The sequence below is a fragment of the Glycine soja genome, chromosome 2, assembly GCF_004193775.1.
Source record: "Glycine soja cultivar W05 chromosome 2, ASM419377v2, whole genome shotgun sequence".
Lineage (NCBI taxonomy): Eukaryota > Viridiplantae > Streptophyta > Magnoliopsida > Fabales > Fabaceae > Glycine > Glycine soja.
The window spans coordinates 44846296-44866701 of NC_041003.1; the positions used below are offsets into that span (position 1 = coordinate 44846296).

Genomic DNA, 20406 nt, shown 5'->3' on the forward strand with positions numbered 1-20406 from the left:
TTCTATTTCTCTTCTTCTCCTTCAACCAAACATAACATAAGAAATTGTTTTGAGATTAATTTCCGGGGTGTTAACTTGAATTTGACTTCTCTAAAAATGAAAGGGTGATAATATGTTAAGGATGGTGATTAGATTCAATTTAGCCAATATCGGTAAGAAAAATAACAATAAGACAAGAAATTACCCATTAAACGTGTCTAGGTCTAGATATGGATATTTACTCGAAAAACTATTGAGAATTATTACACGTATGGACGCTGTTACCCATCTCACCCGTACATACACTATTTAATGTATAAATTTAAAATATAAACTATATTACAACTCTTTCTAATAGCCTTATAGACAATTAGGTACTTGATAGTTGGGATTAAAAGTTATCAAAGTGAAAACAAAAATAAAAACTAACCCTACGAAGAATAAAGACCAAGATTATAAGTGAAAAATATCAAAATTTACAATGCCACATTTACAACACTAGACACTTTCTCTCATGAAGCTCAAGTCTCCCTTACACCAATCCTCACTCTCTAACAGACTATCACTAACACTTAGGTTTTCACAAGCATTGTTAAAAAAAATTATCCCATTGGACAAATCACTTGTGCAGAAAAGCATTATTAATTGCTTAAAAACACACTTCCATTAAGCATAATTACTAAAAAAGAAAAGAAAAACAAAGATCTAGTTCTAGAATTGGATTATTGAATTACACCTCTCTTTCATGATGAAAAAATCAACAACACCAAAAGCTGATCCTGTTGCAGGTCAGGCAATAACTTCATCTACAAGAAAGCACTTCTAGTTAGTTAAAAGTGCCTTAGTTTATGCAACAATACATACCCCACAATCTATAATTGAATTCCAATAATACAAACGGTTGCTGTCTGCAGAAAGCTCATCAAGCCTCATTCTTCATGGCTTAGAACTTATATCTGTGGTTACAAAGAATGTATCAAACTGCATGACCCGGCATAGGATCTATGCATTAATTGGTCTTAGCTAACAATAAGAGATGTGTAATAATATACAGACTAAAGAAAGCTTACAACTAGCTAGGAATCACTAAACTTCAAAATTGTAATCATGGCTATTAACATTGTATTATGCATTTTTTTTTCTCTCACCAAGAGGAAGGGATAACAAGGTTTCTATCATTTTTATGCTCCCAGCTTGATGGCTGTATCAACTGCATCAACACTGTTATTTTGCTGTCCCCACAGCTGTGCATATCTTCCTGCTTTTGACAAGAGCACTTCATGGGGTCCTTGCTCAATCACCTTCCCATTTTCCAAAACAATGATCTGAACATTGGCAAAATAATCTTTAATGTAAATAATGTATTGTCAAAAGAGAATACATACCAAGTAAAACATACTGTTATTGTAAGGATGGATTTTCTTTTGGGGTTATCATAAATCTACTGTTATGAAATGTGCTTTTTTGATAGTGTCTTGGCTTACTGTAAAGATGTGTCTAACTCCAACATATAAATTACTATTAAAAACAAAAATAGAAACTGTGTTCTGGAGCTATCTATGTAAACTTACATAAAATTTATTATAACAGGTATACATAAAACTAGGAACTACATAAAACTAGATAGATATAATTTACCTCGTCACACTGCATTGCAGTGGTAAGCCTGTGAGCAATGAATATGGAAGTCCGATTATTTGCTACTGAATTTAACGCACTTAAAATTTCTGCTTCTGTTGTGCTGTCAAGAGCACTAGTAGCTTCATCGCACAATCTAAGGGCAACACAGAACAAGAGGGATCATCCATGATTGAAGAGTGGAAAAATACATCTTATTTAGAATTTAGAATAGATTGTTAGATTAGCAATGCAGCATGACCACAAAGGCTTAGAACAATATCTCAGCAGAACTATAGGTTATTTACCAAACTAATTTATAATTTTAATCAGATAACACATCACAATATTATTATAAACAGTAAAACTCAAGTAATAAGTTAAGTCACAATTTCATATTTTCATCATCCCCTTGTACATGAAATTGGACAAGTGTCACTTCAAATTACTAGTGTCTCTTAAAAACCTGCGCATTCAAATATATTTGCTTAATTTAATGTAATTGAACATTATGAAAATTGTGTTTATCTTATTATTCGGTTGCTTTATTCTTTATGTTAATTTATTTTAATATGTAACATCCTGTTGTGCCTTGGTGACTTGTTGGTCATGGGTTCGAATCCGGAAACAGCCTCTTTGCATATGCAAGGGTAAGGCTGCGTACAACATCCCTCCCCCATACCTTCGCATAGCGAAGAGCCTCTGGGCAATGGGGTACGAAGAAAATGTAACATCCTGTTGTACCAGTACCATAGATTTTAGAAATTTTTCCATACCCTGTTTCAATACCAGACTTGTATCCGTATTCATATGCAACTCAGGTTACAGAATTTGAGCTCCTAAAATAACACAAGAGGCTAATAAGATTAAGATTATACCCTTTCTCTAATTTTTCTATTTTTTTAAGTGCATCCTTAGACCTGTTAGGATATCTCTTTTGGCCTCTTTGGATATCCACATGCAGTTTCCTTGAGGAAATTTCCTCAACAGTTATGAATTAGAAGTATAATTACCTCATTTTTTAGATGCACAATTTGTGGCAATTTTTTATCGCATGAGGGACTAAAAAGAACATCATTTTAAATTGAGCGACTAAAATAAGCAAATTTAAATTTAAGGGACCAAAAATATATTTAAGCCTTAAATATAATATATAAAAATGAATTAATAATGCACACACTATATCAATAGAGGAGGAATCAACTTATCCAAGAGTCCTCATCCTCACCATTCATTTTCTTGAAATCTAATGGTTAGGAAATGAACGGTGAGGATGGGGAGTAACTCTAAAAGAGTTACTCTTTGAGTAAGTTGATCTATCCTCGTATTAATATAGTATTTATATAAATATTAAATAATATATTATTATATTCATTAAATATGCTCCCTCTATCCCATAATAATTGTTGTGTAAGAAGAAAAAATTTATCCCAAAATAATTATCATTTTAGCTTTTCAATGTCCCAAAATAATTTGTATGCATTTAACACAATATTTAATGTATGCAACTATGCATTTATTATTCAAATTATCTTCAATAAGGTTTTTTGTTTTTCCTTTTTTACTTATTCAAATTTAAATTATTTTATGAATTTCACGAGTGTAATGGTTTTCCTTTATTTCATTTCTTTATTTACTTGATAAAAGAATAATAAATTACTAGGGGGGAAAGAACCACATTCGGTACATGAGATAGGACAAGGACAAAACACATAGGAAGATGGATATGAACAATATAATATGTAGACCTAGTAAGTACACCTTATGCCATTAGCAAGTATCTACTGTATAGCATTGATATTCTAAATTAAGATCGAATCTAAAAAAATATAAATTAGAAGAAAAATGTTTAAAAATTATAAGGAAGATATGCAAAATTAATTTAGTAGGATCATGTATATATATAAAGAGAGAGAGGAGGATCATGTCACTTCAAGAGTAACTCTAAAAAAATCTCTAATATCCTTCATTTTCTTTAAATCTAACGGTCAAAGATGAGTTACTCCTTAGAATTGTTACTTTTAAAAGGTGAAGATGGAAAGTAACTATTTTAAAGTTAATTTTAAAGTAACTTGATCCTTTCTCATGCATGTGTGTGTGAGAGAGAGAGAGTTATCTAGTGAGAATTTCTTTTATGTGAGAATGAGGAATAAATATTGACCATTAGATTTAATCAAGAATGGTCAAAATTTTAAGGAGATAAGCATAATTTAGTAAAAAAAATTTAAATTTAAAATAAGAGAATTTAAGAATGACATGTTAGTGGACACCCGATTTCTCAAAAACATGAGCACAGTAATAGGATAGAATACCTATACCTATCTAATAAATAATTAGAATTGAAAGAATGAGAAAATAAGAGACATAATTGAATCCGTGTCAGTTACACAATGAAGCATATTATTATATACTATGGGTAATAAATATAATAAATTATTATAAATATCCTAATTACCATAATGAAGCATATCCTAATTACTTTGGGTACATATTAACGTGCTAGAATAGGCCATGACAAAAAAACCCATGATATAGTATCTCTAAATATCCAACACTCAAGTTAGAGCGTATAAATCATATGCACCATATGTAACTAATTTGAGGAGTGAGGACCCTTCAGACTTGGTAAAGATTGGTAAATCTACAACATGCAGCTTAATAGAGCCTTTTTGCATGTTTTAATGCATCATCATCTTGATGAAACATTATGAGAAATAACCCAATTTTTTATATTTTTATGAGATTTGTGTTTTGATATTGTTAAATGAAAAAGATTATGATTATACTAATTTTTTGGGTTTTTAATAAATGTTAAAGAATTGAAAATGAATTAAATGTGAGAAATTTAAAATCGAGACTATTAGAAAGATAAATAAAGAAGCCTCCCTAATAAGTTAATCTACTCTTATTCTATATCCTCCTCAGTCCTTACGTGTACCAGATATGGCATAATACTATAAATGTAAAGGAATGGGAATCACCTTTAGCGCAGTGGCAATTTGGTTATGTAGAAATTTTTAAAATTTTGTATGGGTCTTAAATTTTCATACACTACTTCAATTCAAATATTTATTCTCAATTTCATTCTCTTCCACTCAACCAAACCTACCCTAAAGGTGATCAGAAAATAAATGGATCTTGTGCCCTTAACCTCTATCTGACAAACCAAAATCTGATCCACTGAAAAAGATGAGGGTAGCTTTCTAATTTTTCAATAGAAAAGAAATAGGAAAAAAAATCCAATAGAAGAATAAATGATAAATACAACTAAGGTGGGGATAAGATCGTCCAAAACAGAAAACAAACCAAAAAAACAAGGCAAAACAGAATTATTTGATTCCATCTTTGGGAAGAAAGTAGCCAAATTCATTAAATTCTTTTATCAGTCCATAGAGACCCTCTTATTCATTTTCAGCCAGAACTTGGTAAATTTAAAAATACAATGCTACACACAACAAAAGGTTTCAAGGACATAATATGATTAGAATACTCACAGTATTGCAGGTGCTTTTAAGAATGCACGAGCCAGGGCAACACGTTGCTTCTCACCACCACTTAACTGTTAAAAAAGCCATTCACTTAAAATTTAATAGTTTGTCAGTGCAAACTTTTATTTTCATCATTACATTTGAAAAAAAAAAATAAACTCATTATGTAAGAGAACCCAGAATTGTATTTCCCAAGGTAGACATCACTTACCATGTGTCTTTACAAAAATCTATTCTACTAAGGAAGAGGATTCCCCTATATACATCTTTATTTTAACAAAAATCCGAGTGTAGTGTTTTTGTTTTACTATAGTCAAAAAGAGGAGAAAATCATCATTTTAATTTAGCCACAAAGGCAACACCCTACACCCACTTTAAGGACTTTTTTTCTAATTTCTTTACACACTGCATTTAGGTCAGTTTTAAATTAATTTGTCGTGTCATTATATAAGTAAATAACATTGGATTTTCTCAATACATCTAAATTGCGGGTGTCTCATCCAGCGAGTTGAGATTTGCAATCCCATACCCCTTCTTACCCTGAACAAATAATCAGCTAAAAACATAATGCTGAGAAACATATTTAAAATGAATGGGGAATTTCTATCACCTTTAGCCCTCGCTCTCCCACAACAGTTGAATATTTATCGGGAAACTTCATGATAGTGTTATGAATTGCTGCTTGCTGAGCAGCTTCATAGACCTGTATGCATATAGTTACAAAAAACTTGGAACCTAACAACGGAAATTGCCAAGAAGCAAGCAGAGGTACAACATTACAGATGTTACCTCCTCTTCCGTTGCAGAAAGCCGACCATAGTGAATGTTATGAAATATTGTATCATTGAAAAGTACCTGTCCACAATCATTCAGGTTTTCACAAATTGCAAGATCTGGCACATGAAATGACATGAGATCATGGAGATAGGCGCTTTGTTCAACTTACAGTATCTTGTGGAACAACACCAATGGACTTCCGCAAACTCTCAAAGGTTACCTCCCGAATATCTTGATCATCTATCTTTATCTGTAAAGTACAAGTCACAAATGAGAATGTGAGAGAAAAGAAATAGCAAACTTATGATAAAAGACAACAACCAAGCTTTATACTAGTTACTTAGGGGGCACAGCTTTATAGATGATGGATCAAAAAATGCCATTGGCTCTATCGAAAGCCTTAATGATAAATACAATCTGCTTGCAAGAAGTGATCAGTAGTACCCACTATTACTGGCTACAAATTCATCAGAAAACAATGTTCCACAAAGGAAAAAAGTTTAAGATAAACAATGGCAAGAGTCTGATGAATTCACATTTCATGCATTAAGTCCCAGTAGATAGATGCAACATCTGGTGTCCAGGTTATGCATTTTTTTTAACATAAATTCCATGCCAAGGATCATTGACTTGTAAACTGAACCATGCTAATCTTGGATTATGCTGCAATAGTGTTCTTTACATTATAATGGAATATAAGTTCATCAATCACAACCAACAGAACAGATAGCTTCAATTCATTACTTACCATGTACCCATAGATAAATAACCAAATTAATTTCAATTTATATAGTTTATTCATTATTGAAGTCTATAAAGACACCTGTAGGGCCGTATAGCACAGGTATTAAAAATCATGCATCTCAGTCTAAATGAGACATGATGACACCACGTGTCATATATATCATAGCAATATAGGTTAAACTCACTGCAGAGTAAATCAATTGATTCATATCTTACACTTCCAAAATGAGGATCGAAGAATCTGAACAGCAATCTAAGAATGGTTGATTTTCCTGTCAAGAAATACAAAATTGAAACATGTCAGAGATGAACATGTATTATTATAGAGCAGAGAATGTTCAAAAGCCAGAAAATACAACAGAAAACCGTATTTAAATTTGAATAGTGAAGCATTTCATGTTGTCGAAGTCGGTATACCATACAGGTACTAAATATTAACGAATATTAAACTTCAGGTACTAAAGTCGGTTTACCCAACTAGCTAGTGGCTATGGTTGTGATTAAGTAAAACTAACAGCCAAAAGTTAAAGACAAAAGGCACTGAACTGTCAATCATAAACAAATTGTGATCATATACTAGAACTAGAACAACTGGTGATTGTTGAAAAGGCCAGACGCAATGGCAGACTGCGGCAACTAGAAAGATCTTCCGCCGGAAACAAGCGGCGAGTGGAGGGCAAACCGGGGAAGCACATGGTTGGCCAAAAAAATTTGTCTCCAGGGACAGTGGGGGCAGTCACAGTTCTGGATTTCGAGGAATGCCCGCCAGGCTTTGAATACCAGGTTAAGAGAGAGAAAACAGAGACATGATTTCGCTGAATAACGTGTGTTTGAATACACAACAGATGCAAGTTTATAAGCTCATTACATTAATTATACATAAATAGAGGATATTTTGTTTCCTCTGAATCAGATATTACATGCCTATAAACCACTATTATTACAATAAATACAGAATATTATATTCTGATTTTGAACACACCACTAATGTTGGTTGGAAAGGAATAGCATACATGGACTAAATCCTAAGGATACTAAATGTAGGAAAGGAAATGGTAATTATAAATAGTTGGGATATTTAACACTGCAACTGGAAACTACATTGAAGTGAAAATAGAAGTAAGTACCAATGGTAGGATGTGTTTGAAAAATTAGTTGTATCACTAGCAATCCAAAAGCTTAATTATTAGGTGAAGACATACAAATTGTTTTATATTTCATCTCCAACACCCCCTCACACAAGAACCTTAGCGAGGATAATGCACAAGTCCACCTACCTTGTATAGTAATTCAATTTTTTTTATAAGAGTGTGGGCAGCAAGAATTGAACTCTAGACAAGTTGGCCATAGAGGCTTTGATATCCTCTCATGAACTACAACCCGAAAAGCTTAAGCTATAAAGTGAAGACACATAAATGGTTTTATATTAAGAAAGCATTTGGAAGAGCTTATGGGGAGCCTATTTGAACTTATAAAAATAGCCTATGACTCTCATAAGCTTCTACTTTTAGCTTCTTTTGATAAGCTTCTTTGTGTAACTTATCAAAATAAGCTCTTCTCAGCTTTTTCCGAAAAGTTTCACGGTTAAAATATGGCTCATGTGATATGGGCCGATTGAATAAATGCTTATTGAAGTAATTTAAAGAGAGAATTCTGAACTGAAACTTTATTGAAAATGTGAAAATGTACAAAACTGATGAGCCTCTGTTAGACTGTTACAACCCCTATATACAATGTAGAAGCTCTTCAAGGAGAGATGTCAATTATAACTGTGTAACTGACACTTGACTAACAACAGAAAGCTAAAAGCTTAGAGAGAAAAATGAGAGCATATATGATACAGTTATCAAGAAACTTATGCTCTTGCAATGCTTAATTAAACAAACACATCCTAAATCTCTATCTAGTTATGGTATGGAAGACATGCAGTGCTTTAATTCCAAATGGGCACTATGGTGTTTAGAGTAGGGCCAGCAATGGGAACTTCAGGATCTGATTCAATAAACAATTAGTTCCACAATCAATACAGACACCAGAAGGATCTCTGCAGCAGCCAGATGATCAATTGCTTTTGTCTGAATGTTGTAATAGCAACTGCTACTTGAGCTGCACCCTGGCACTGTGGTGCATTTCACATTGCAAAACATGAAACACTTTGCATTGTGTATTAAGGAGTGGAGCATGGCAGCATGATAGCTGCCACTCTCATCCATTCTCAATTGCCTTGGTGAAAACCAATTGCAAAATAGTGATGAAGAGAAAAAATCTATCATAGGAAATTCCATTATTCCTCTCCAGCAATAGGCAGCAGGAAAAATTTTCTAAGGACAACTTCGCATGTAAAACAATTTAAGAAAATAAAGAATTATCAAGCAGAACCTTACCACTTCCACTAGTCCCAACAATTGCAACACTTTTACCAGCTGGCACAACAAATGATATTCCATCTAGTATCTTTCTCTCTGTGAGGTAACTGAAGAGATAGCAAGCATAAACATACAATCACTTGAATATTAGCCAAAGTTCAAAAGATATATTTGATCAGCATGCTAACTTTCTAATAGAGGTGCAAATGTTATATTTTATTAAATACAAATTTCCATGCCACCTACTCTGTAACTTGTTAGCAAGCAAGATTTAACTAATTACTAAAGTTATTGATTATTATATGAACCAGCAGGTGCCAGTAGTTTTTCAATTATTTTGTATTCTAAAAAAAATGGATATGTAGGTATGAAGCATAAAATCCATAGTTACAAGTAAGAAAAAATGATTGTATGAGAAATTGATGTGGCACCTATCAAGGAGAACATGACAAAAAAATCAGTTAAAGAAGTTTGGACATATGCAAGGAAGGCCATTGGAGGCATTGATGAGAAGAGTATATTATATAGTTTTTAACCCTATAAAAAGAGGTAGGGTGAGACCAAAGGGGACATTGGAAGACATAATTAAAAAGATATCTCATGGTGAATAAAATCCCTAATAATATAGTTTTTTATTGGGCCCAATGGCGTCGTCTAATCTATGTAGTCAACCTCACCTAGTGAGATAAAGTTATTGTTGTATAAAATTTAAATATAGAATAATATTATTTTATTATTTAATTTTTTAACATAAAACAACATTGCTTTGTTGGAATTTCTTTGAAAAGAATAAAAAAATGTCAGTCAAATCACTTGAATTGATAAAACCCAACTATAACTGGGTTAAGTTAGTCTAGGTTGATAAAAACAAACTCCCTCTGTCTAACCCAATCAACACAAACCAACTTAACCTATGATCACCTGTAAGGCAGGAAGTTATAGAACATTTGTTTAGGGTTGGGTAAAGGGTGTCCTTTTACACTAGAGCAGTTTATAATTAGCTATAATTGTTTTTTTTACACTATGCAGTTTATGTAGCCCTTTGGTATATCTGGTTGGAGTGAGCTAATAAAAAAAAATCTGTTGGAGTGGAATGCCATCTTTAAAGGTGTCTCTGCCCCTACACTCCTTAAATAATTGAATCATTTTTTTATGACTTAGGTGATCTTCTCGTGGCTATATCTGTATACATGATTCTATCACATCCACTGCTATGACTTTTAAAGATTCTTTTCTCGTATGACCTTTTCTGTTTTAGAGGATTTCTTATCATCCTTAGATGTTTATGAGAATATCATTCATGTCTCTCACTCTCTCTACCTAAAAGAAAGTTGGTCCTTGATATTATAGTCTCTGGGATCAAGTAGGCAAGTGTTTGACCTTTGCTACCTGCATTTGTCATAATATAGTGGTGGCTTGTTCACTGCCAACACTTCAAGCCCATATGGGTTTGCATGAGGGTGTATGTTAGAGATATAACAGCTCCTGAGCTTAGCTTTTAGGTTAATTAGACTTGGACCATGAAAAAACAAACCAGGAAGATGGAAAATGTCAAACAACACGAGCAAGACAACACACAAATACTAAGAAAAGGAATGGTATAATATTTATAGATATCACTTAAAACTGTTCTTTAACTGGCTCATTAAGAACAAATATGGAGATAAATCAAAACACATGATGGTTGCAGGCCATCAGACATAAATTTGTGCCCTTAATTTTCTGCTGCATTAATCTATCTCTAATAATATCACCATATATTAGCCAAAAGTCCATCTATAGGAATGGTAATAACACATTATGTAGTAAAGAGGCATCACGCACCTAAAATGTACATTCTCAAATTGGATTCTTCCCCCGTTAAATCTCAGAGGCTTTGCATTTTCTTTATCCCTAATGTCTGCTCTTTCCTGTAATAATGATTATAGAAAAAGCAAAGAAACAGTATCACAGAATCAGGAAGGTAGAGAAAGTTACTGGTAAACATGACATACCTAGACAGCATATCTATGAATAAATGAAGACAACAATACAGATGTTATGAACAAAGTAACACAGAACATGTTTGCAATTACTCCATGAAGCTCGCAAGAATGTAGAAAATTCATCAATAGAAAGAAATAAACAACCACCTAGCAATTAGGAATAAATTATATTAACTGAAATAAGAAGAAACTACAGAATTATCCATGCTGCCCAAAAATTCTAGCAATCCATATTTTGTATGGTACATACTGAAGTAAAAGAAAGAAAATTCATATTTCATAATCAACAATGCACATATAAAATTAACTGCAAGGTAATTCATTAAAATTCCACAGGGAAGATACCTCAAGTAGCTGAAACATGGACTTCATGTCAACTAGACTCTGAATAGTCTCACGATAAACACTACCAAGGAAATTGAGTGGAAGAGATAGTTGGAAGAGTAGTCCATTCACCATTACCTGCATATTGAATTTAGATTATAATCCAGGTAATAATTATTAAATATAGATTGAATAATTTTATTTAATTATTTTAAGAAAAAAAATCATTATGACAAAGAGAAGATAATTACAAAGAAATGGAAGGATAAGGAATGCTATTTATGTAAAAGCAAAACCCAAACATTGAGGACCAAATAAAAACTTTAAATTTCAATGAAGCAAAGCTACCTGACCCTAAAAATGGAATTAAATTTGACAAAACTTTACCAAATCACCAACAGTCATCGTGCCATCCATGATTCCATGAGAGCAAAGCACCATTGCTGATGAAAGAGCGGTACTAAATATAACATTTTGACCAAAGTTCAACAAAGCAAGACTGCGTTGGGTTTTCAGAGCAGCATCCTCATACCCTAAACAATGATATTACAAGCCACAGCAGAACAAGCAACATCAATTTTGAAAAAGAATTAAGAGAAAGCATAATAAATTAGAGAAGCTGCCAATATTTTCCATTTTTCTGATAAGGCATTAAAGATAAGAATTAAGAAGAAATCGTAAAATGAATAAAAGGAATAAAAGAAATCCTCATTAACAGAGAAGCAAAGGAATAACACAGAAGCTGCTGCAATTCAGAACACCACCGCATAATATGTGGTTGCAACTAGCATATATTTAATATTTATCTTTAATTTCATAACCCATCAATGCATCTTGGTGTTTTGCATGAACAAGCCTACTTCTGTGATAGAAATAAGCAAAGCTAGCTAATCTCTCCACATGCCCAACAGCAAAAACCCTCCAAAATCCATTGGATGAGTACCATAAAAAGTGTTGCCCTTCCTTTCCTCCAATTCAATCAACAAATTTAAGTCTTAAATACATTATATGCTTCTTATCCAAAATTAAGTCCCAAATTTCATTAAAAGAAAATGTAACACACATGAAGTCATGAACACAGTGAATTCACCTATGCATGCCAAAAATGAGACCAGACAATAAGTAAAGCTTGGTTTCAGAATGTATTTTTTTAACTGACTAACTAATTTATCTTCACCAGAAGGAAAATTATTTGAAGGCAATGCATATATAGCAAATCTTATAATTTGGGTTAGGGCCTAACTCAACCCTACAAAACCGACTTATAAGGTGAGGGTTACCCCAGCCAATGTAGGACTTGCATTTTTCCTAACAGTGAAATTCAACTTACTAACACAAGAAAATTGAAGACACAATAAAAAAAACTAATACCTATTTCTCATAAGACAAAAATAGCCAACACAGCATTACTAAAATTTATTTTAGAAGATAAACCAAATTGTACAGAATCTACAGATACTAGTATCTAATTATTGCCTCTCTTTTTTTCGGAAAACATGAATTGTTAGTTTGTTAGTTTTTTTGTTAGCGGGAGAGATCTAATTATTGCTTGATAGCAAGATATTTTCATTCCTAGAACAATAAATGTGCAATTAGAACATACAAAATAACTAGTGTCATTTTGCAGTTTGCACACCCAATTTGAGAAGAATAATCAATAACTTACTCTTTAGGTACTTGTCATAGTTATCAGCTTCATAAACTTCATTATTAAAATATTTCACAGTCTGCAAATCAAGAAAAAAAAACAGTGGTAACAAAAACACGAAAAGGAAGATAGCATTAAAAAACTGGCATTAATGACTAAAATGCTCACCTCATAATTAATAAGTGAATCAATAACCCTTGTACTAGCATCATTATCTGCCTTATTCATGGCTTTCCTGAATTTAGTCCTCCACTGAAAAAACCAGAAAACATGAGTAAATGAATACTATAATTGACTGATTTTTCAACAAATCCACTATATCACACAAAAATCTATTTATCCTACCAACTCATTAGTTGGCCAATAACAAAATATTTGTTACTGAGAAGTGAAAACTGAAACTTTATTTCATACAATAAAAAATAATAAAAAATTACTAAATGTGGTTTATTAAGTCAACAAGTGATTTTGGTAGTAAGGGGGTTAAATTTTTATGGTAATCTGCAACCCAGGCTAGTATCAAGTACTATTTTTTGGATCATACGGTTCATAATTTTAAGAAGGCTTCTTTGGCTCAATAGCTGGTTGAGGGAAAGATTTGGCAATTCACATTTTTTTGGTGTATAATGTTCCTTCTAGGTTTCCCTAATTTTAATTTGTAGAAACCAATCCCATTCCTCTTATCCAAAAAAAGGAGGAACAAAAGAAAAAAGAAAAGTGATAATTTTGCACACAAGGATCCTGACCATTTAACCTCCACAATTCAAATATATGAAAGTATAAGATGTGAAATGATGTACAAAGCTGCTACAATGTCATTAACATATATAGCAAGACCAAGAATTAATAGAAGGGAGTACCAAACTATTCCAAGCTTAACAATATTAGATCGGTTCAAGGCATGATACCTGTGTGATAGTCAGTGTAAAAGTAACATAGGCAGCAACAGATAAGGAAGTAATCAGCGCAAAGGGAGCTCCAAATTTGTAGGCCAATATACCTGCTACCATAGATATCTGGATGGATACATGTTAAATCTGCTGAAGTAGTTCAAAAAAAAAGGAAGCAAGAGTTGGGATGACAAAATAAATTTCAAAGATCATTAAAAAAAAAATCAAAGACAACAAGAATCCACAACCAAAAATGCAATTCCTGCTAAATATATTCCATGTTTAATAGTGAGCAACATTTGGGGAATACATAAGCAACAAGGGAGTAACTGAGACGTACCTCTAATATGGTGGGTACTACATTGAACACCATAGAGGAGAGAATGAAATTTATTCCACGACTACCACGATCAATTATTCTACTTAATGCACCAGTTTCTCGGCTGGAAAAAACAATAACTAGGTGATAGGGGTAAACAATTAAACAATAGACAAACACTCAAAATGAAGAAAAAGAGAAGCATAAATAGAGATGATTATCTTGTGACTTTGATGGTTTAGTTAATAACATTCACATTTAAATCACTTTTCAATAGTGAATGTTGGCGTTCTTAAGTGCAGGAAAAACACAATTCACACAAGCCTAATAGTAGGAATAAATCCTACTAATTATATTACAACACATACCTTAGATGATACCGAAGGTCAAGGTCATGCAAATGTGAGAAGACCTACAACAGTCAGATAGTATTGTAAATTGAGTATTTTAACATCATAAAGCCAACTAAAGTGTGATTTTGAAAAAAGACTGGGGATGAAGCTGTTTAAAAGAGGGATTTGACTCCCCTAGAGTGAAAAAATGTGAAGTAAGAGAGTATCTACCCTTGATTTAAATTAAAGTACCTCATAAAATTAACACACTTTAAAACAAGCAGGGATGCGCTATTACTTTCTCACTATCATTTTAGATAAACTAAATCCATAATAAATTCAATCTATTATTGCAAAATACAAATAGATGAACTAAAATTACTTATCATTATTAGATGTACCGAAACCATGAAAGCAGCATGCATACCTTCCTTGATACTAATCGAATTGTTCGCAGTGCAACCTTAGCAAATACAGCAGTCCGCAGTTCTGCCACAAGTAGTTGCATCCAATAAATAAAAATTATTGGAATGAATCATGAAAAAACAAGCCTTTTTTCAAAGAAACATGCTCAAACTGTTAAACCAGGTATATAAATATTATTTATATAATAATTATTGTGATTATAAAACAAAAATGAAAATTTTGAAAACTCACCAATAAATATTTTGCATTTCCTACAAAATTACTAATAATATAGCAAAAAAATGAATTTTGGCTTTTTGCTAAAGTTGGTCAATCCAACCCTCTTAAACACGTGAAAGGAGCTAGCATCTAGCACACATCTCTAATGAGCAATGACACACTACTACAACAACAACAACAACAACAACGCCTTATCCCACTAGGTGGGGTCGGCTACATGGATCAACTTCCGCCATAATGTTCTATCAAGTACCATACTTCTATCCAAATCATTAAGTTCGAGATCCTTCTTGATAACCTCTCTTATAGTCTTTTTGGGTCTTCCTCTGCCTCGAATTGTTTGCCTTCTCTCCATCTGGTCTACTCTCCTCACTACAGAGTCTACCGGTCTTCTCTCTACATGCCCAAACCACCTAAGTCTATTTTCCACCATCTTCTCTACAATAGGCGCTACTCCAACCCTCTCTCTAATAGCTCCGTTTCTAATTTTATCCTGTCGAGTCTTACCACACATCCACCTCAACATCCTCATCTCCGCTACACCTACTTTAGTCTCATGTTGGCTCTTGACCGCCCAACATTCTGTTCTGTACAAAATCGCCGGTCTTACCGCAGTCCGATAAAACTTTCCCTTTAGCTTGATCGGTACCTTTGCATCACATAACACCCCCGATGCTTTTCTCCATTTCATCCATCCTGCTTGAATGCGATGATTCACACACTACTAAAGGAAATTAAAAGTATAATATATTAAATATTAATTTTTGAAATTTGAACCACTTTCTTCCATTTTCTAGGCCCCCTTTTGTTGATTTTATTTGGTCAAAATCACACCTAAGATTTTATGAGCTTAACATCTTATCCCATGATGCTTATAATGGGTGCATCCCCTTTCACTAGATATGGCTCTAAGAGTCATCCTTAAGGAAATAAAGTTGAACCCTTTCTATTAGCTATAGCATTTGGCCTAGTGATAAGCACTTCATACAACACCTACACCTCCCTTCACTTAGTGTTCAATTCTTCTACACCTCTAAATTCCTCCCGTTGTCTCATCTTAAATCACTACATCATTGTTGGAAAGTCACCTTAATTGTGGTCAATCACTCCTAGCCCGCCTTAATTGTGCCCTCTATGAGACTGCCTTAATTGCAACCTCAACGATGGTGTTTAGTCTCATCGATTAGAGAAGTAGAGATATGGCTTAAATAGAGTTTATAAACTTGGGAAATCCTCACCTTACAAGCTAGTTTTGTGGGGTTGAGTTAGACCCTAAAACCAAATTTTAAGAATCATGAAGGATGAACTTTGGCAGACAAAATATGAAAGGCAGCCAAGGTAAACTATGATAACAACAGAAAGAGCATGGATGGCTCTGCACCAGCAATGAACAAGCAAAAAGCCATGAATTGATCTAATCTGAAAGCAAGTAACAGTGGCACTAGGTTTTCACAGAAAAAGATTTGACTCATCCGGTCTGTACCACCTGACTGGTTCAACAGTTTTTTAGAAACTTGCTGAGTCCCAACAGTTTATACCAGGTTGTATGCATTTCCAATCTAATATGTCAACCAGACCAAATTACCTAGCTGGTCCATTGGTCAAACCAGTCAGTCCGATTTCAATTTCATAACTCTGGTTGGACATACTTAAAAATAGGAACCCTTATGGACAATCTTTTATTAATTAGTAGATATTTCAGTAATTTCTGTAGCATTTTTTTGTCTTTTGGGTAAGCCGTGCTTTCGCTATTATTGAGCTTGAAGTATGTTCTGAAGTATTTTAAACCCATATCTTGACATTTAAGTCATTCTTAATTAGTTAGGAAGCCCCAATTCTTATCAAATGAGAACTTTTAGTTCTTGTGAGATCATACTTAATAATAAGTTTGCTGACAAATCAGCATCTTTAAGAGGCATAAATAGATGTTCCATTTCCCTTCAATTTGCTTTGGGATAGGGATATGCTCCCAAGCTCTCTCTAATAATGGTGTTGCCTTGTCCAATATGCAGAGGGATAGGGCAGCCCTGCTCTACTCCTAGTTACCACTGTTTCTTTTGTTTTTGTGCTTTAGATCAGTTCATTTCAGCTCTTAAGGATATATCTTATCCTTGCTCCTAGCCTAATTACTTCTCTACAATTAACACTATAAATATAGGTCCAATCCAACGAGCATGAGTCACAACTTAAAGAGTGGTTTCGTTTGAGAAGCCTAAGAATTAGAATTTAGAATTGCAAAGCCTGCCAATGTCACTCTCATAGGTAAACCAGCTTTAGCAAGTAGACACAAAAAAGTATAAAAATACCATTGAAAGCAGAAGCTCCTGACCGAGCAATCCCATATCCAATCAAAACTGCCACAGGGGTTGCAAAAAAAGCCAACCCACTTGAATTCGAAGCAAGAGCACCCACACTCCCTGTGGCAGCTGTCAACGAATCAACTGCAAGCTTGAACAGGAAAGGCACCTGAACATTCAAAATCTGAAAAAACCATGTCCAACCACAAACAAGGGTCACTGATCAGCATCAGCAAGTTAACCACAAACCATGAACAATAACCAACCAGGCCACTAACCTTAGCCCCAACAAGCAAACCCAATGCAGCAACAATCCGAACCCGAAACTCGAGATTATCTTTCATCCACAAGTAACTGGCAAGCGTGCGAAGGATCTTCACATCAGCAGCTTGCCCACCAGGGGGCGGTGGTGGTGATGATTTACCAATGGTGGAAGAAGCAGCAGCCTTCTGGCTCTGACTTCCATCATCAGTTTTAGTTGAAGTGGAGAACAATGCTCGCCCATCCACAGTAGAACTCTGTTCCACACAATTCCACAACCACATTCAGCATCAAAAAAGCCATTGAATTTGAACCAATCATACGCATTCATTCATTCAAAAGAACCAAAAATAAAAAGGACAAAACTTATATACTATTTCTCGAGTTTGTTTCGGTATTGTTCTTCAATCAGAATGAGTTTCACCTTGGTAACCTATGTTATTTCACCTCAATAACCTATATTAATCTTTAATATGAACCTTCATTATACAGATTATTGAGACAAAACTTCAATTCTAATTAGAGAACATCACCAAAAGCACCTAAGAAACAGCATTTCAGTTGTCTGAAATATATATATATATATATATATATATATATATATATATATATATATATATATATATATATATATATATATATAAAGTTAGGCAATTGAACTAACAGTAACAGGGTTTGGTAAGTAAGGTCTGGTAACCCTGCCATGTGGGGAATTAGAATTTGATGAATCAGAGAGGAACCCCTTTACAGCTAAAAACAAACTTGGGCACGTTCTGTGCTTTGGATTATTGAAACTGATTCCATAACATTTTCTAAAGCGAATTGGGTAGGTTGTGGTGATGGCAGAAGCAGTCAAAAGAGAACGAACTCTATTGCCACTGCCACTGCAAGCACCGATGCTAGTGGCATCACGCTGAAGAAGGTGCCGAGAAGCTGAAGCAGCAGCAGCGAGCATTTTTTTTTCTGCACAAGTTTGAAGCTTTTTTGTGTTTTGATTTCGCTTCTGCAAATGGGTCTGAGGCAGAGCAGAGAACTTTAACAAGCTTGACGGATTGGGGAAGCTTAGAAGAAACAAACCCTAGTGGGATTGGAATTGAAGAATGTTAGATGGTAGTGAGAGAGGGGAAACATTGCAATAAGATTTAGAGAAAAAAAAAAAAAATAAAGCAATACAAAGTTGATGATTTTTGGTACGAAGTTAATGCACACATCATTCGTGGAATATAAGGAAAAATGAAACAGACAATTCGATTATGTTTAAATTCTGAGAACGATGGAGAGAATTTTTAAAATATGGTTTTAGTTTACCTAAATTTGATTTAGATTAAAAAAATGTTTTTACTCTCTCATATTTAAGATAGATTTTTTTATATAGATAATTTAAGATATGTTTCAAGTTTGTTTTTGGAGATTTTGAAAAATATATTCAAAATGTTTTAAATATATATATATATATATATATATATATATATATATATATATATATATATCAATTTTGATCTTCTTACATTTATATTTTTAGAAGATATTAAATTAAGTATCGAAGAAAAAGATATTAAATTAAACCTTGTTAGTTGTTAACTAATATTTAATGGAATGACTTTTGTTTAAATATATGTTATTATTTGTTATGTTAGAATGTTTGTTATTGTTGATGTGCTATGGATAGAAGTATGTTATGGAATAATAATTTTTTTACATAATTATGAATTTGGTTTTTTTATTTATTTAAAATTTACAATTAAGTTTTTTATTTTTGAAAGTTATAATAAGGTATTTTATTATAAGTGTCCCAATGTAGTCTTTTATTTTTAAATATCCCAATGTAGTTTTTTATTTTTTTAAAAATACTTTAATGTAATCATTTCTGTTCAATTGAGATTTGACGACAGTTAAATTATAAATTAATAAATAAATTGTGAAACAATGAAAGTTGAATCAGAGGACAAATTAAGTCAACACTTTGTTAACATAAATTAATCAATGTTGCACTGAAGGTAAAAAAATAAAATAAAGACGTCATGAAACATTTTAAAATAATAAAAAAGTGTCATGTCCTTATTTAATAAAGATATTTGACAGTAAACACAAAAATCCAAATAAAAATTAAATGATGGACCAATCAAATATAGTGGGATTTTTTCAAATTGTTGATCAAATATTGTTAAAAAAATGTTGGTCAAATAAATTAAATTAAATTGCAACTTAATGAAGTGTATACTATTAAGAATAAAGATGTCAAGCATAATAGACCGCAATAAATATTGATTCCAAATCAAGTCAAATTTGGTGAGATTTTTTAACAAAACTAAAATATCACATTTTTTTGACAGAAAGAATAGCATTAGATACTACTATACAAGACATTATTTTATATTAACCAAATTTTTGGTCAAATAAATTAAATTAGATTACAAATTATTAAAGTGTATACTATTAAGAATAAAACTGTCAAGCATAATATACTACAAGAAAAAATCAAATTCGCCAGCAATATTTTTCTGTGTTGTTTGCAAAGAGACATATGATACTGACATTTGATTTTGTTTGGGATAAGATTTTTCTTTTGTCAACAAGGTCAATGTCAATCTTTGGGGGAAATTATATTTATCCCAACAGTCCTTGTTGCTTTTCTATGCCAACATATCAATTGTCGTTGCAAAACTTTTTGCAGTGACAATTTTGGCTGATGACGATGCCAAAGGGAGTAATATTAAGAAATTAAAACATTTAA

General features: G+C 32.9%; 1 protein-coding gene across 2 annotated transcripts; it reads right to left on the reverse strand.

The window, feature by feature from the left end:
* Window positions 1-432: 432 nt before the first annotated feature.
* LOC114397488 (ABC transporter B family member 25, mitochondrial-like) lies at window positions 433-18871 on the reverse strand. 2 transcript variants are annotated; one of them, XM_028359551.1, is made up of 21 exons: window positions 18337-18871; window positions 17690-17929; window positions 17421-17595; window positions 14897-14958; window positions 14506-14549; window positions 14159-14261; window positions 13837-13944; window positions 13097-13180; window positions 12947-13007; window positions 11668-11813; window positions 11302-11418; window positions 10796-10881; window positions 8990-9078; window positions 6822-6877; window positions 6031-6111; window positions 5874-5939; window positions 5695-5787; window positions 5091-5155; window positions 1618-1753; window positions 1128-1304; window positions 433-935 (listed from the first exon to the last, which is right to left on the reverse strand). In XM_028359551.1, the coding sequence occupies exons 1-20, from the start codon at window positions 18625-18627 to the stop codon at window positions 1161-1163; spliced, it is 2247 nt and encodes a 748-aa protein (XP_028215352.1). In that variant the 5' UTR covers window positions 18628-18871; the 3' UTR covers window positions 433-935; window positions 1128-1160. The 2 variants fall into 2 exon arrangements, with proteins under 2 accessions (XP_028215352.1, XP_028215344.1); XM_028359543.1 differs by having other exon boundaries at window positions 686-1304.
* Between the last annotated feature and the right edge of the window lie 1535 nt (window positions 18872-20406).

What these genes read in the sequence shown, in the direction of transcription:
- LOC114397488 (XM_028359551.1), bottom strand. Translation starts at nt 18,627, where the DNA reads ATGCTCGCTGCTGCTGCTTCAGCTTCTCGGCACCTTCTTCAGCGTGAT. An exon ending in CCATGTTTCAGCTACTTGAG is followed by an intron (nt 10,882 to 11,301) that starts GTATCTTCCCTG and finishes TCATTATTACAG; the next exon opens with GAAAGAGCAGACATTAGGGA. An exon ending in TTAAAAGCACCTGCAATACT is followed by an intron (nt 1,754 to 5,090) that starts GTGAGTATTCTA and finishes TGTTGCCCTTAG; the next exon opens with ATTGTGCGATGAAGCTACTA.